We start from the raw sequence: 17,945 nt of genomic DNA, 5'->3' as shown, positions 1-17,945 counted from the left end.
TGTTAAGGGAGAAGCTGGAGCTGATACAGGTAGACACCACCACAACATCATGGATCATGGATTACCTGAAGGACACACCCCAGTTTGTGAGGCTGGGGGGGTCTGTTTCTGAAGTAGTGGGGTGTATCAGTGGTGGAGATGAGACAGAATACAGGCAGCTGGTGGATAACTGTGTTGCATGGAGCGAGGAAAACCACCTTGTTTTAAATGTAACAAAGACCAAGGAAATGGTGGTGGCCTCCAGGAGGGCCAGGCCTGAGCTAAGCACCATCTCTATCCTTGGGGTTAAAGTGCAGGTGGCAGAGAGCTATAAATACTTGGGTGTGCACGTGAACAATTAACTGGACTGGAAGCCACAAACGGAGGCTGTCTACAAGAAGGGTCCGAGCAGACTCTACTTCTTGAGGAAGCTTAGGTCTTTTAAGGTGTGTAGCAAAACGTTATGTATGTTTTATCAGTCTGTTGTGGCAAGTGCCATTTTCTCAGCAGCCATCAGTTGGGGCAGCGGCATCAGGACTTGTGCCTCTAAAGAGCTTAACGAGCCGATGAGGAGGGCTGGCTCTGTGCTGGGCCTGCTGTAGTGTCCCTGGAGGGGCTGATGGAGAGAATTATGGACGATAACATCCTTTGCACAATCTAGTGAGTAAACAACATAGTGTTTTTAGTGGGAGGCTACGACAGCTAAACTGCAGAAAGGACAGATTTAAGAATACTTTTTTACCTACTGCAATTGCACTTTATAATAACTCCCCTTTGTAGTAAGGACAGAAGGATATTCATTTAAACTTTAGCTTGCGCTGCTTATATATATCAGCTTATATATTTTGCACCTGTTTATGACACACCTGTTTATTTGCACACCTGTATATTTGCACACCTGTATATTTGCAAACATTTTGTACCGTTATCTCTGAGTAACAGCTACTTCTACTTCTGCACATGGACCATCCATTCCACTTCTTCTATCCTAGGCTAGGTATTGTGGGTGCATGGTTTTGTTTAGGTGGGATATGTATGTATACAAGTGTTGTGTTCTCTTGTCTTGTGTTGTGTATGTATGCTGGCTGCTGGAACACCTCCATTTCTCGGCTGAGATGAATAAAGTATATCTTATCTTATGTTGATAGTTGTCTGGCAAAGACTATAAACACTTCATAAGCCAGGCAACTTGATGGACCTCCTGGGTTTCTGAGATTCACTTCCACTATCATCCACTTATTCAGACCAATTCAACCTGAAATTCTGGAACAAAACATACTCTACAAACTACTTTAAGGTTAATCTGTCACACAAATGTCCCATAAATTGCTCTACCAAGCATTATATGAGATTAACTTCAGGTATTTGCCACTAACATCATGCAATTCAGAGTAGCTAACTGAAGTTATTATATATTTATATATATATATATATATATATCCAGATGATGTCCTGTTCTTTGGTTACAAATCCTGTAACGAATGCTGACAGAATCTGAGAAAAAAGGAGCATGCCATGTAATTCTAACAGATGCTCTGCAACTCCTTGATGAGCTGTCATATCGTGAATGCCATGGGCTACCGTTGAGCTATTTTTAGATCAGTAAGAGAAATGGAATAACAGACTAGCACTTGAGTTAAGACCCAAGAATGTATTTTTATTATTATTTTAAACCTACACACAACAAAGGAGACGTGAATAGGAGGAACTTCAGATGATTGGTTGGTGGAATGTAAACTTGCATATGATTGCAGATGAGGGGTAAATCACTATAGCCATGTCCCATGGTCTCAAGAATGTTCTAGGAAAATGATATGGCAACATTCATAAAAGATATACAGTATATATAAATTGTTGGTATTATGTTTAGCTGTTAATTTGGGGACAATCGGTTCAAGAAAAGTTTATTAAAAGTTGAAAACGACGAATATAATAACAATTCTGCACAGGTTAAAACTTTTCAGAAATGACCATTGTCAAGTTGTTTCAAATACAATTTAGAGATCGATCCAGTGTGGGAGCCAACTCAGGTAGATCATACGCTATGATCTGTCATCTGAATCTATGCTGTGTATTGCAAGCAAATCAATTGCAGAAATGTAACCAACGTTCTATATATTATTGCCTGTGTTGTCGCTCACTAATAAGGTGGGGACAGCGACATGACTCCTGGAGGAGGTGGTAAAAAAAAATATTTGCCCCAAAATGGCGCCGGAGACCTGCCTGTCCACTGGAAAACAATAGAAACAGCACACAGAGAAAGAGTTTCAACGGCGGGTTTTCCACGGATACTTTTCTTCTTTTTGTGGACATCGGTGGTCTGATTCAGACCTCGGTCGTGGGTTATCGACGTGGACTAAATTGTTTAAGAAATAACTCTGAAGCATGGGCATCATGCTTTGTCTAAACGCTGTCAAGCTGGCTATTTAGCTAGCCCGGCTAAAGTTATAGATATCCGTAGCTTGCAGTGCATCGAGCCCGCTTAGCTGTTTAGCTTGCCCGGCTAGCCAGTCATACGGGGGTAGCGGTTGGCTAGCTAGGCTACTTAGCTTGCAGTGCAGCTTAGCCCTGCTAGCCATTGATACAGGGGGGTTAGTGATACGCTAGCTAGTGACTGAGCTAGCCAGTTGTAGCTACTTGGAAGGAGGATCAGCTGTTTGCGGTAGAACAGATGCCATAGAAACGCCTGACCAGAACATTTGATTCACAGTAAGTCGCGCTACCATGGAGAGAGTTAGATAGAGTATTATCAGCTCGGTTGTGTTTGAAAAGTTGACATTTGTTGTTTGTGTATTGTTGGTATTTCTCGGTTAGTTTTAACCCTGTCAAGTTTGTGATTGGAAGGAGCCAATCAGTCTCCCGAGCTAGGGCTGGCTAACAAACAAGCTAACTAGCCTGGCTTGATGTTATAGCTAATACTAGAGCAAAACATAAACTTTAGGACAAGGGTCCATACATGGGTCACTTGACACGATTCTTTATCGTGGACGAGTCGGTGGTAGAATCGGGTCAAATTATATGGTGTAGCTTAAAAGGACTGAACTTTGTCGATATGTAAAAGTTCGGACTTTTTCCACACTCAGTCCCAACTTTGGATTTTTAAGTGGAGGAATGTGTTAGCATAATAGGCTAGCCTTGCGCCCATTGATTGGGTGGAATAATGGAACTGTATTAAATCAGTGCATTGGAAAGTGGACTGAAATATTGGCCTGGGTTAGATTGTTTGGATACCTGTACATTTGATCGGTTGTACTATGTCTGCGGGATTTAGATGTTTGAGGGGTGTTTTGTAAAAGGCTCTGGGGTTGCACGGTGTCTGCAAACGGCACTCCAGAGAAGGGCTATAGCTGCTCCTCATAAGTTATAAAAAATGTGATTCATAGTAATTGATATGTCAAAACGGGAGCTGGAATTGCTCTAGCGATTTGCATTTTCCTTCGTGGCTGGTAACTTCTCTCGTGACTAAAGGCCATTAGCAAGACAAAGGTTTACTCTATGAAGCCAGCAGAAGATTCTTTGTAAAGGGCGAGGGGGTGTAGACGCCCATACTGAAAAGAGGCAAATTCAGCATTTTATGCACGAATCCTGAGCCGGGAGTTTTCAACAATCTGTATTGATGATGTCGGATTATGTTGCACCGCGGCACAGCGCGGTGATGGAGCGCTTACGCCGGCGAATCGAGCTCTTTCGGCGGCACCACAACGGCTGCGAGAACCGCTATGAGAACACGGCGCTGGAGAGACTGGAGCTGGAACGACAGCAGACGTTCGCCCTGCACCAGCGATGTCTGCAGACCAAGGCCAAGCGATCGAATAAGCACAGGCAACCCCCGCAAAGCAGTGAGCAGGCGGTACAGAGGGGGCCTGGGACCGTGGGCAGCAACTCCGACCTGGGGGACGGTGGAACGCCAGGGGAGCAAAGCAGGAATAGCACACTAATAGCGGTAAGTGAACATGTAAACATACTACTGGTGGTCGATATAATTGAAATACATCCAAGGTTACTGGTATCTATGAATGAGAGCTTCAGGGACATCATCCTTGAAGAGCTGCCATTAATGACTTTATAAATATAGATGGAGAGAGAGGCCGTGCAGTGCCAGGTTGTTGCTCAGTGCGATTGAACGTGCGAGTCACTATGAAGCCAGTGTATGGTAGTTGTGCAGCTCCAGACAGAGGGAGAGTTTTTTCGTAGCCATGCGTCTTCTGGGGGGGCGGGGGGGTTGTAGGAGAGAGATATCACATGACTAGTGTTGTCATGCTGTATGTTAGTATAGAGGAGCTCTGTCACCACAAACGCACTCTCTAGTCTGAGAGCCTCGTATGCTATTTTAACGTGCTCCAGAATTCAAATAATTCTCGTGTTATCGGCTTGGATGTATTTGATAAGTGTTTTGAATTTCAATCAAATGGAAACCTTGATGCATAGACCCACTCTTCAGAGCATGTCAGCGAAATGGTAGAATGGCTTGTGGGTATGTGCTTTGATCTCTTGTTGGAGTCAGCAGGTAGGACTGCAGCATGTGATGGACACACACACACACACACACACACACACACACACACACACACACACACACACACCCCCCCCCCCCCCCCCCCCCCAAGTCTAACAACAGCACAACACAATTTTCTGGATCTGTCCATTGCTCTCTCTTTGGTCTATTATTCTTAAGCTATAGAGTTAATCCAAAGTGATTTGCAGTGACTACAGGTAGAAAGCAACATGAGGGACACCATGCTCAATGATGCCTATAGGTAGATTGGCGATATTGGGGCAAATAACCCATTACCTTTTTGTGCTGCAGGTCAAAACACATTCACCATTATACCCATGGCCTGATTTTGCAGTCTTCATAGTTTTTATTGTTTTGAAATTCATTTTAAGGGGGTTGGAAAAGTTGGAAAAGGAGCAACTAATGGCCCGGCACTTTGCTCAAGTATCGGGCATTGGACCCAGCCAGTGCCTCGCCACTAAAGCCACTACACAGCTGCCCCCTGCCCAACACTTAGCTCGCGGCATAGCGTTAGAGACGGAGCTTTGAGCTGTCTGCAGGCCTGCCATCATAACGTTAGTAAACCCTTGTTAGCAGAGTTTCTGGATAGCAACTAATGTTGTCAAGCTGTCCGTCAATACATTCAATCCTTCACTATGCAAGTCTTTATTTTACTGTTCAAACTTGTCACTGATTGTAGTGTCCAGACACTATCAACCCAGGGATTTGGTCTGTAGAGGACAATGGGTGACACTGTACCTGTAGCAGTGACGAAGTGCTGTAGCACATGTGGAAGACGTGTAGTTGCAAGGGTGTCGGACTCCAGCCGGAACGCTCAGGGTTTACCTCCAATGTCTGAAGCCTCCCGCTAAGCATCCTTGAGCAGGAAGCCCTCACCCTCAGTGATCCTCAAAGACACCTGGGGCAGACACCTGGCTTCTCAGGGGGTTCCCTGAGAAGCCAGGAGCACACGGAGCACGAGTTCCAGGTCATATGTAGCGCTACCTAATCCATTAATGCAATCCTTTTTTTAATGGATCAAAGCGCACAAAACTCTAATGTAGCAACTGCCAGGTGTATTCTTGTATTATTATTATTTATTTTTTTACTCTATGTGAACATCTAAATGATTATTCCAAGTCTGTCCTGACACTTTGATTTGGGCTGAAGACGTTTTGGAAAGGGCGCCGCCTACTAAATGACGTGGTTTATGTTTCAGCTATGATTCATTTTTTGCCTATGTTGGCTTCATTATGCAGGACGAGGGGTTTCTTCTTATTTGTAGTTTGTAAATGTTAAGCAGCCCCCTGCTTTCCCGCAATCAAAGCACTTAAACTGATAATAATCATTGCAAGTCCTGTTGTTTTCACTCTCAAATAAGTGTTATTTGCCTGCATATATTATTGGAAATAAAACATGGGTACACAGTATTTTCCTGGTATATGATGTAATATTTATCAAGCACCAAAGTATCTGGATGGAGTTTGACGTATTGTGTGTTTGGTGGGTTGAGTTTAGGTTGAATAAGAAAGGGTTCTCACCAGATGGTTCACACACACAATAATGTGGTCATCAACAATCTAGAAACCACCAAAACCAACCGAAAACTGCCAAACATTGTCCCTGGTCCTTACGGCCCCCACGGGGACATGCTCTCTATTAGTGAGGGTAATATCTTTGAATCGTAGCTGAAAAGTTCTGTGTTGGAACCCCAATGTCCACACGCTATCTGGGGCGTCTTTCAGTGAGATTCCTAACCCCTACCTTCTCATCAATGAAGCGTAGTCACTGTATTGCTTTGGATAATAGCGTCTAAAGAACAGTGAAGTCGAATCCCCTTGCTTCCTTTATTCCATCAGAGAGAAATTGTTTCTCTCTTGCCACTTGAGTGTGAATTTACTAAGGCAGTAACTTAGAAAATAACTTAACATATAGATTATTATTGATTCTTGACCTCTAGTACGCATTCAGTAGATTTACCCCCAAAAAAGATTCTCGGTTTAGTTGAGCAAATAATGAGTTGACTCATCTGGTTGATATGGGTGTAATAATCATTGTTATCTATTAACCATTAGTCTTCCAAGCGGGAGCAAATGTTTTTAAATGATAACTTTTATAAAAAGAGGATAAGAGTGTCTGGGGCACCTAGCTGGGCATAAATGGGACATGAAAGTTGTGGCAGAATAATCTAGTGGAAGGGTCCTCAATGTGCTGAGCTGCAGAACAATGTGTAGGAATCCTGGAGCAAGATGCATATCTCTACTGGCTCATTAGTGACGTGCATCTCATTCAATTACCGTTTGGTTGGAAAAAGCATCGGCTATAACGAAACAATGAGTATTACTATTAAGCACATCAAAACAGAGAGCAGCCAACCTTGACCTGCATGTGGCTCTTGATGACGGGCGCTGAGGATCCAAACCTTAAGAAAGGGGAGCAGTCCGCAGTCAAGAAGCAACCACTGAGTTAATACAAACTACAAGAGGCTGCCGTCACCGGTTGAACCTGGCTCTCTGGGGTCTCCTCCTCCTCTGAGGTGCTGGCTGGCATGGAAGGGGCTTGCTATTCACTGGTAAAGCAGCGCTAAATGGTTTATTTTTAAAACAAAGGATCAATCCCTTTACCGGTTCCTTTCCAAGCCCGATTAAGCTAAACTTGTTCTGGTTCAACTGTGTAATGGTCCGGGCTCATGATGGAGGTCAGAGCTACCCAGCCTGCTGCTAGAATGGATTTAAGAACCGCCTTTGCTCCTATCTGTTCAGTGCAACATTGCAATTTTAAAGGATAACTTTAAATAAGTACTTAAAATAAAATAACATACTTTTACATGCTGTATGACAGTTTGAAGTTGAAAAACAGGTTTCTCTTTACTTGGTTGATAATCAAGTTTTCCGGTGATTCTCTTAACCACTTCGTCTTCGGGCCATTTTTGGCCATTTTTTAGTTTTTGCACTGCGCCTATTCTAGAGAGCACTGCTCCTTCATAGTATGCCCTCTAATCACATGCTTGGTCTCTTTGGAAAGCTGAGAACCTGTAGAATTGTATAACATTATCAGAATAACTGTCATATACTGACACAGTGCTGGGAAGGTTACACACACCTCTAAAACCAAGCTGATTGTAGGACCCTGGCTAACTCCATCAACTCATTATCCGTCTAGTCCAACCAAAAGCTTGTGTCAGTCGCTGCTGCAGACTGTGCAGTCGGGCGGACGCCCGTCTGACGGATGCCCCGTTTTGACAGCGATGCCCCGTTTTGACAGCGATCGCCTCATTGGCTTGTAAGGCTTGTTTACGAGGAAGTATTGGTCTCACAGACATGTGTGAGGGCTCTACGTAATAGTGAGACCCTGGCGAACACAGTGGATTCCATGAATCAGACAATAGCGGAATTCAAACCCTAAATCACACTTTTCTACAAAAAAAAATTGCAGCGTTTTCGGTTTTCTATTTTTCGGCTGCTTTGTATAAAATGGTTTGTGCATATACACAATGTAATTAGACTAAAATAATATAGATATTCGATGGGGGGGGGTGTAACTAAAACTTGCCCGCCGGCGGGATTTGATAATTAAGTAGTTAATGCATTTTCTAATAGGCCTTTCTCATACTCAAGGGCGCTTGAGATACATATCGGAGATACTCCTTCACGTCAGCAACACGCCCACGCGCTCATTTTGAATTCTCAGATTCTTCTGACTTTACACTAGGGGCCTGGTTGGTTAAACTCTGATTCACACATTTTTGTTATCAAAGCCACGCAAGGGATTATCCGGAGTAGGTCTGAATTTCTGCACATTTTTGAATGTCCTATGGGTGTATCCCGGCCCCTTCATAGTACTGAACCTTTTTGGTGTCTAAAATCTGCCATTTTGCCTATTGTTTTCAATGTTCTTAACATAGTTGTCGAGTTGGATGAGAACATTTACATGTTTTGCGTGTTGGCAAGCATAGTCTAAACTTCGTTAAGCTAGCAAGTGGTCTAGGTCGGAATTGTTGTAGTTGCTCTGGGATTGAACTGTTCATTAGTGCTCAAAGCTAAGCCTCCATCAGTGTAGAAGCAATTCACGTTAACGAGCTAGTTAAGGGCTTTTTTGTAGTGTTTGTATGCGTTTGTTGAGTAACCCTATTTTTCTCTGAGGAATTCTGCCTCAACAAGACTGGTTGTGTGTGGTGATTGAATGTAGTGCTGCTGTTTGCTTATTGGTTATCCAAGAGTGAAAGTCATAAAGATCTATTACTAAAGTGTGAATACATGTTGGCCAATGGCAAGAGAGGGAGTGCCTGAACTTTGCAAGTCCCATGACCCATTAACTTCCTGAACACAGGCTTATTTTGTGTAGTGTGTATCGTTTATTAATTTATAGCCATGGTGTTCACTCACACACTGCTCTTGCTCGTTCTTTTGTTGAGGGCCCCTCACCCCCCATGCACCCCCATAAACCCCCATACACCCCCACATCACCCTCTATACAGATGGAAATGAGTTGGCTAGAGGTGGTAGGACTATGTAGATACTATTCACAGTATTCAGTGATTTAGCAGTCATTTTCATCCAAAGCAACTTAGAATTAATTCCCATACATTATTATGGCGCAGGTATGCTTTATGGCTTCTCGCTCAAGGTTGACTGTGGACATAGAGGATCAAGCCCGGGGCCTTTTCGTTTGTCCAAAACCTAAGCCGCCACTACAATACTTCTATTAAGTAGACTGTTTGAGCTCTGCAACAGAGTGCTGTTGTGGGAGGAAGAGTCACAGGCCAGGTGTCTAAAGCGGTCTAGCAAGTAGCCAGGTGTGTTTTTGTTTGTTTTCTTTTGGGATTTCCAGATTCTGAACACATTTTCACTAAAATTGTACACACCTGAACTCCCAGGCTTGTATTTGCCAATTGCTGTAGTTGAAATCCTATCAGCCCCTATGTTTTCAGGTGGTTATTGTCTTTGTCTTTTAGCTGCGTAGGGGCTTGTTTAGGGATTCTCGGAAATAATTGCCAGATAACTTATTGAAGCTATTGTTAAAACGGAGCCACCATTTCTCTCTCCATTTCTCTCTCTAGCCATGTTAACAAACTTTCTCTGGCTCAAGGCTGACACTTCCTCATTCTGTATCTGTTCTTTCCATCACTGCCTTGGTTGAAAGGTGCAGTGTTTAAGGTTTAGTGGCATCTAGCCGTGGGTAGGGATGTTCGCGACTAGACGTTGCTGCAATTCTAAGTTGGCACCAGGAATATTAGTCTGCTAAACAATATATTTCTCTCAGATAAGAAAAGCATTTCTATTACGAAAGCGTGTGTGCGAGTGCGTGTGTGTAAAAATAAATAATAAGACCCTGCTTATTATTACATTTGCGCCTAATTAACCAGCGTTAAACAACGTATAGTTTCCCACAATTTTCAGTCGGGCAGCATATCAAAGATTATGTCATCGTTTATGACAGAATCGTGCTGCATTCAAGTGATGAGGTTCCTTGATAGATCTATTCATTTGATTTAGTTAATCATTCAGTAGAGCCATAGATCCTAGCTTATAAGTAAGATGGCCGATATGATTGTTCATTGATAACGCATCCTTTAGAGCTCGTTCTGGACTGCTTTAGAAACCTGACGGTGCAGCTGTGGAAGACGATCCGTTCTCTATGTGGATATAAAGTAGTGATCGACCGATATATATATTTATTTTTTTTGCCGTGATTTACAGACAGTTCAATGAACGTACATTTTTGATGATTGTAACATTTGTTATCGTCATTGTGTCATTTTTATGATGTCAATTGAGGGAGGCTTAGCCTGGAAATCCAGACCCACCTGTAGAGAGCTGTAGGGTCTGGCAACGAGTAATGAAAATGGCCCAACTCGAGTCGCGGCACAAAGCATGCATTTGAAAATATCACTGGATAACACACATTGGATAACACTATGACCAATCAGAAGAATACAAGGGGTGACGTATCCAGACCAGTGGAGCTAACCAATAGACAATGCTCTTGCCGTATCCGGTCGGTAAAACAGCAATGCTTTGGCCCGTCTATATTGATACATCGATGTGATTGATTAATGTTCTGGGCCAGGGGAGGTCCAGAATATACACAAGTATATTGCTCGTTCCCAGAGTGACTCGCTGAGAAAATTAAAATTGTGCTTTTGCGAGAACTCTGGATTTCCAGGAAAATCAGTATCGGCGTATCGGCCCTAAAAAATCTGTATCGGTCGATCCCTATATAAAGTGATCATTCTAGTGAAAACTCGCGAGAACAATCTGTTCTGCTAGATGCCATTAATTTCAAGGTAATGCAAACGCCTTCCAAGTGTCTCTCTTTCTCCGTCTGTCTCAGGGACGGAGAAAAATAAAGCATATGCATATGCTTTGCATCACCAAACGCATCTTCCCTGTTCTTCCTCATGTTTTCCCATTCGCACCTCTTCCGCTCCCACCAACAGTTACCTGCACAGATTCTTGTCAGTTTGGTCTCGTGTCAGTTTACCCTCACTCCGATGTCACATTCTCGGATAAAAAGATATTTGATAATTTTGCAGTTGGACTATTGTTAACTTGGACATTTACATCCATTGTATCAAATGAAAAAACTTTTTTTTTTGTAAATCCATTCAAAATGCTACTTATATATTGCATTTTTTGTAAAAGCACTAGGCATTAGGGCTGTAACGATACACAAATTCACGATTCGGTTTGTATCACGATTTTTGACCCACGGTTCGATACATCCCACGATTCTTTTAAATTTAAAAAGCATTTTATTTAAACACTTATATACCAATTATCTTAATGTAACATTTAATAACAAATAATTTGGAACACTGAACAGATTTGAACCGAAAGAATACTATTAAAGTATAGCTAAATTAATAAAGAAATAACCAAAGATTGCAGTTGGAGGATGCTTTTTGCTGGTAGGCATAATAGGGCCCCTTTAACTGTTTGGTTGGTTTATTCAAATATCCTTATTAGCGCTTCTTATTAGGCTATGTAGCTTAAATAATGACATAATCAGGCCGTATAGAATGCAACATGTTTAATAGCCTAACTTTCAATAGATGAGGAAAAACATGAACGTCGCAATAACGAGGCATAGTGTTACGAGTAGCATATGTGTGTGCGCGAGAATGGCAGTGTGCGTGAGAATGGCAGTGTGCGTATGCGTGTGTGAGTGACGTCAGCGAGTGAGTGGACGAGCGAGGAGAGCGAGCGGTAGCGCGTGTGTCTAGTGAAGAAGCGAACGAGTCCGGTAGAATAAAGTACCCATCCTGTCAATAATCGGTGGCCGCTTCATTCCGACCTATAAGCAGACAAACTGCCAGTCAAATCACACAAAACAATAGAGACAGGATCACACAGGCAATTATTTTCGCGCTTGGCCCACTCTGGATAAATGTCGTTCGTATCGCATATGAGGACTTCGACGGCTGTGGAGAAATGCAATCCTCCGTAGCCACGGAGAGCTGTGATCACAGAGAGGGCATCTCGTCACATATTTACGGCATCGATAGGAGGGGGCGCTGTCAGCAGACTATTATTTAGACAAATTATTAGCAAATTTCAATCGGACAATTTGACCGAAGAGTTAGAAAGGGCATATCGCGCTTCTGCCTTCTCACACCGCGAGACAGGTTCGTGGCTTTGAGTATCTCGATTTTCGGTTTGATACGCGTATCGTTACAGCCCTACTAGGCATACATTTCATGGATTCCTAACCAGGGCAAATGGACGGTAGTCAGTTATTTTTGGGCCACATTTAAAACAGTTTAAACCAAAGGAGCCACGGGGTCCTAATGTTGACATAAGATGGGCTTCTGAAGCTGTCCAGCGTCGGGTCGGGTCGGCACTACAGCAGTGTTGTGGTGGTAACCCAGTGTTCCTATGTTCTCCAGCTGCAGGAAACGGTGAAGAGGAAGCTGGAAAGTGCTAGCTCGCCGCTGGGACGAGAGCATGCCAACGGCTTCAGCGAGGGCTTCCCCCCCACCAAGAAGGCCTGCCTGGACAACGGCGCGGCCAACGGCAGCCTGCCCCCCCGCTCTCCCCTCGACTCCAAGCTCAGGATAGCCGACTCGCTGGTTTCCAATGGCAACCGCGTCACGGGCGGCGACCCCGGCGACGGCGCCCGGGCGGCGGACCTCCACCTCCACCACCACCACCACCACCAGCACCGCCACCACCACGACTTCCGCCTGAAGGAGATGAAGCAGGAGCCGGACGACATCCTGCCCTGCATGCTGCCCTCGGGAGGGGGCGCCACCAACAGCCTCTTCCCCGACCTCAACCTCAACGAGCAGGAGTGGACGGAGCTGATGGACGAGCTGAACCGCTCGGTGCCGTACGAGGACATCCAGGACATCCTCAACGACGGCTTCGAGGACCGGAAGGACGCGCCCGACCTGCCCCCGGCCCGGCCCGGCCCCGGGGCCGGCGGCTGCGCGGCGGGGTCCTCCGGGGGAGGCGGCGGCGGGCCGGGGGCCCCCGGCCAGCAGAACCCGGTCCTCATGCACCCCGACCTCGCCAGCGTCAAGGCCGAGTTCTCCCCGGCGTCGGCCGCCTTCGAGCAGGACGCCTGCACGGGGCCCCCCCACGCCAGGCCCACCTCGTCGGGCCCGCCCCCGCGCCCCACCAGCTCGCCCGTGGCCTCCTCCCCCGCCCTCCCCCAGCAGGCCCCCCCCAGCAGACAGCTCCTCCCCCCTGGGGCCCAGGTCCCCAAAGACCTCTCCCCCGCCCAGCAGCTCCAGCAGCTGGCCGCCCAGCAGCAGAGAGTCCAGCACCTCCAGAACCAACTCCAGCAGAAGCAGCAGCATCAGCAGCAGCAGCATCAGCAGCATCAACAACAGCATCAACAACAACAACAACAGCAACAACAACAGCATCAACAACAGCAGCAGCAGCAGCAGCATCAACAGCAGCAGCAGCAGCCCAAGTTCCACCCCCACCCCCCCTCATGGCCCCAGTCAGCCAACCCTTCCCAGAGCCCACTAGGGGGTGCCTTTGGTATGGACAAGCCTAGTAGCCCCTCGCTGTACCCCAACGACTTCATCCCCACCGCGCCCAAGCAGCTGCTGATGCCCGGGCAGCCCAACAAGGGCTCTCCCAAGGCGGGGGCGGGGGGCTACATGCAGGGGGCCGGCGGCCACCCCAACATGCTGAACCACCCGTCGTCCGGGGGCCCTCTCAGCCACCCCCCCACGGTCAGTGCCCAGGCCGCGGCAGCCATGCTGAGCTACAGCAACACCAAGCCCCTGTCCCACTTTGAGGCGGCGGGCTCCGGGCCGGCCGGGCCCGGGGGGGCCCCCAACGCCCAGAACAAGGCGGATCTGCTGACCTTCATCAGACAGCAGCATACCAAGCAGAAGGCCCCCTTCCGGCCTCACCTGCCCCACGCACAGGTAGGGTGGTGCCTCGGTGTGTCCTCGGGGCCAGCCCGTCGACGGCAAACTACGCCGTGACGCAGAGACACGAGTCTGCTGCTGATGTACTGAATGTCTCTCTGGCTCTCTCTCTGGCTGAGCCCTTTGAAACATGAGGCTGCTTTGTCTGTTCGCTCTGTTTTCCTGTTGCTTGAGATGGTTTCAGAACAGCCCCAGGCTCCCCTCTCTTTCTCTCTTTCTCTTCCTCTCTTCCTCTCTTTTCTCCTCCCAGATTCTCTCTCTTTATGCGTTCCCTTTCTATGTGTTGTGGCTCACTGGATGTGTGCACAGGCGTACGCTACATGTTCCTCGGGGAGCAGGGCTCTGGTAGCTGTGTTGGGCAGAACGGGGCCTGCAGCATGTTCAGAGGCCCGTGTGTGTACACAAACACGCACACGCAGAGGTGCGCGAAGGAATGCACAAATGCAGTCTTTCTTCAGCAATCGGCAGATCTCCTCTTACAAGTGGCTTTGTTAAAACAAAGGATAAAACCCAAACATTTTGTTGAAGCAAAAACATTACTACTGCCATGAAGTGTACTGTCATTGTACCAAGACTGCATAATCACAAAGGAGCGTCAGCCTGATGTTGTATTGGCATAATGTCTGTTTTAGTAGTATTGACGTTATATTCAAAACTACACACATTTACATCTCCCGACGGCGTAGGAGATGGGGGGGGGGGGGGGTGGTGGTGGCGGGTGTTTATGGGGGGATGTTGACCAGCGTGGATCACTAGCGAGCCCCAGACCTCTGGCTGCTGTCTACAGCCCCGGCCATAGAGGGGGGGCTTCTGTTCTGCTGGCCCCCCTCCCCCCTCCTACGCCCCTGGATGTTTGGCACAGGCCCTCGCTCTCTCTCTCCCTCTCGCTCGCACTCTCTCTCTCAGGGAAGTGTGTTGTGTTGTCTCTCTAGGTCAGGCAGCTGGGTGTGTGTTTGTGTGTGTGTGTGTGGGGGGGAGGGGGGTGGGGGCTGGGGAGAGGAGGGGGAGGAGTAACAAAGCAGCCTTTCATTCACCCAACTTCTTCCCCCTCTTTCTTTGCCAGGCAATCTCTTGCTTTTAGTGTCTCTCTTGTTTTGTTCCTTTCCATCTCTCCTTTATTCCGCTGCCTTCCTGCCTGTCCTTCACTCACTCACCCATCATGTGTACGAGTCTGTCTGGGATGGCGTCCTGTCCCCTCTCTATTTAAATATAGCTGCCGCTGGTTGTCCTCCTCGGAGACACCCCAGGCATTCTGTTTAACAGTACACGCTGCTGCAGATACACATGGCATTAGTATTATAGTATGTTAGGTTACTAGAAGGCCTGTTCATTCGTGGGTTGACTTTCAGCCCTTTTTCTTTATTTAAAAGATCAGCTGAACAAAACGGCATCATAAATGCAAGGCAGAGGCGAAATAAACCGACCCCCCCTTCACTTCAGCGCTGTCTACAGCGGGGAAGTGCTCCTAGGGGCAGGAGGGAAGAAGAGGTGCTTCAAGCCTGCCCTTGACACTTGAGCTTCGGTGTGTGGGGGCCTTAACACAACAAATATGAGTCGAGTTCTTTGTACTTTATTCATGGTACAAATATAATGGCAAGGTCTGGCCTGCTGTTTAAGAGGTGAAGGCTGCATGCAGCGCTCCACCAGTGTTATTCTGAGGCTCTATTCTTCTTCTTTTTATGAATTGCTGTATCATGTGATAATACTCGTCAGACCTCCGGCCAGCTGCCTGGTGTAAGGTCTATTAAAGTTTCCTTAATGAATCCCCAAACTGCTGCCGTTCTCCTCTGCCCCCCGGTGGCTGTCTGTGTAAACTACAACCTGTGTTTCCACCGTCAGCAGGACCAGAACACGTACCCCCCCGCTCCGCACGGCCCCGGCCCCACCAATGCCATGGCAACCCTCCAGGGAGGCAGCACCATGGCAACGCCGACCGGCAGCAACGCCATGACGGGTAACCACGGCAACGCATCCTACCTGAGCAACCAGGCTGCAGTGGCTGCTGCTCTCAAACAACAGCAACAACAACAACAGCATCAACAGCAGCAGCAGCATCACCAACAACAGCAGATGCAGATGATGGAGCAACAGAAGCAGTACATGCTGGGTCAGCGCCAACTGCTGGCTGAACAGGTAGAGTACAGACGGTTGGTCTAGACTCATGTTGGTCTGACAGAGTACAGACGGTTGATCTAGACTCATGTTGGTCTGACAGGCGGAGTACAGACGGTTGGTCTAGACACATGTTGGTCTGACAGAGTACAGACGGTTGGTCTAGACTCATGTTGGTCTGACAGGCAGAGTACAGACGGTTGGTCTAGACACATGTTGGTCTGACAGGCAGAGTACAGACGGTTGTTCTAGACTCATGTTAGTCTGACAGGCAGAGTACAGACGGTTGGTCTAGACTGATGTTGGTCTGACAGAGTTGGTCCGACAGGCAGAGTACAGACGGTTGGTCTAGACTCATGTTGGTCTGACAGAGTTGGTCTGACAGGCAGAGTACAGACGGTTGATCTAGACTCATGTTGGTCTGACAGGCGGAGTACAGACGGTTGGTCTAGACTCATGTTGGTCTGACAGAGTACAGACGGTTGGTCTGGACACATGTTGGTCTGACAGGCAGAGTACAGACGGTTGGTCTAGACTCATGTTGGTCTGACAGAGTACAGAAGGTTGGTCTAGACCAGGGATGGGCAACTTTCATGATAAAGAGGGCCACATTTTTTATCATAACCATCGGAGGGCCACATGACTGCACAATTCAACTAAACGTGAGCTGAGAGAAGCTACATATTTTTGAATTTGGTAGATGATTTCCTGTATTCTGGTGCATTTTGGCGATGGCCACTACCTAAAAAATCGTCCAGAATCATAACCTATGTACGGTATGTTAATTGAACCAACATATATTAATTTCATGTTTTCCATGCTCAAACAGCCACATGAATGGTCAGTATTTTTATCAGTGCAAAGGGCTCGCATACATCATCATTCAATGAAGTCAAAAAACTGAAAAACAGTGGCCCAACATTAAGTGCAACAACTCAATGAACTCAAACCCAACAAGCAGTTGTAGTAGTTGTAGTGGCGACTTAAGTGGATATCTTTAATGACTGATATCGCTTCTAAGCAAACTAGACGCATGGGTTTGCCTTTGAATTCTATGAATTCTTCTCATCTTTCTTGAACAAGTTTTCTGTAACTCGATCAATTATTATTATTATTATTATTATAATTTTTTTATTTTATTTATTTTTTTATTATGTGCGGGCTGAGTGGGCATGCGGGCCGCATGCCCGCGGGCCGCCAGTTGCCCATCCCTGGTCTAGACACATGTTTGTCATCAATGCGAGCATAATTAATCGCTTTGTTAATTACCAGAAACTGAATCAGAAAAGGCAAAGCGGGCAAATTTATAGTTTTGCCCACATTTCTGGGCCGGGGCCAATAAACCACGGTGGTGTCGTCCTCTGTGACGCGTTCCTTAGAGACCCGTGCGTGGCGGTGGAGGCCATGTGGACGCTGTAGCCCCAGCTGGTCCCGTGGAGCCCCAGCTGCCCATGTGCAGACCCATGGAGGGTCTGTGACTCAGGATTAGAATTCAACCTTTAGCCCGTTCTTCTGTTGAACCTGGTCCGTGTTTAGCAGTTCTCCCTGGGTGCAGTAGAGGGAGCTATAACACTGAAGGAGTGTTGCGGCGGTGTTGTGGCACTGACATCGCTGTTAAATAAAATAATAAAATATGAATCGTTTTTAAGAGATGCTTCATTATGCACACTGCCCAATAATACTGTCGATATAACTGCCGCTTAAAATGAAATATAAAGAAATTAGGTACATGGATGATTAACATAATGTGTATGCATGCATGTATGTATTTGTGTATATATATATGGTGGTATTTATATAATATTGAATGTTTTATTATATATTGGATATATTGTTAATACCAATATTAAAATATAAATTGACAATATTAGAAAAATACGGAATTGGTAATGATTTAAGCTATTGATAACAAATGTTTTTTTTTGATAAGGAACTTTATATCATAAGGAAGCATTCAACCAGGGTTGG

General features: G+C 46.3%; 1 protein-coding gene across 3 annotated transcripts in view; it reads left to right on the top strand.

Annotated features, from left to right (window-relative positions):
- The first annotated feature begins 1,638 nt into the window (after positions 1-1,638).
- maml1 (mastermind-like transcriptional coactivator 1) overlaps positions 1,639-17,945 on the top strand; it is a 32,349-nt gene continuing 16,042 nt past the window's right edge. Inside the window, exons 1-4 of one of the 3 annotated variants that reach the window (XM_030368198.1) lie at positions 1,639-2,688; positions 3,628-3,922; positions 12,363-13,862; positions 15,705-15,998. In XM_030368198.1, coding sequence (XP_030224058.1) covers positions 3,635-3,922; positions 12,363-13,862; positions 15,705-15,998 — 2,082 coding nt within the window. In that variant the 5' untranslated portion in view covers positions 1,639-2,688; positions 3,628-3,634. Of the gene's footprint in view, positions 3,923-12,362; positions 13,863-15,704; positions 15,999-17,945 lie in introns of all 3 variants that reach the window. The other 2 variants (XM_030368196.1, XM_030368195.1) reach the window with 2 other exon arrangements.

The sequence above is a fragment of the Gadus morhua genome, chromosome 10 (genome assembly GCF_902167405.1).
Source record: "Gadus morhua chromosome 10, gadMor3.0, whole genome shotgun sequence".
NCBI lineage: Eukaryota > Metazoa > Chordata > Actinopteri > Gadiformes > Gadidae > Gadus > Gadus morhua.
This window is presented reverse-complemented; position numbering and strand designations above follow the sequence as displayed.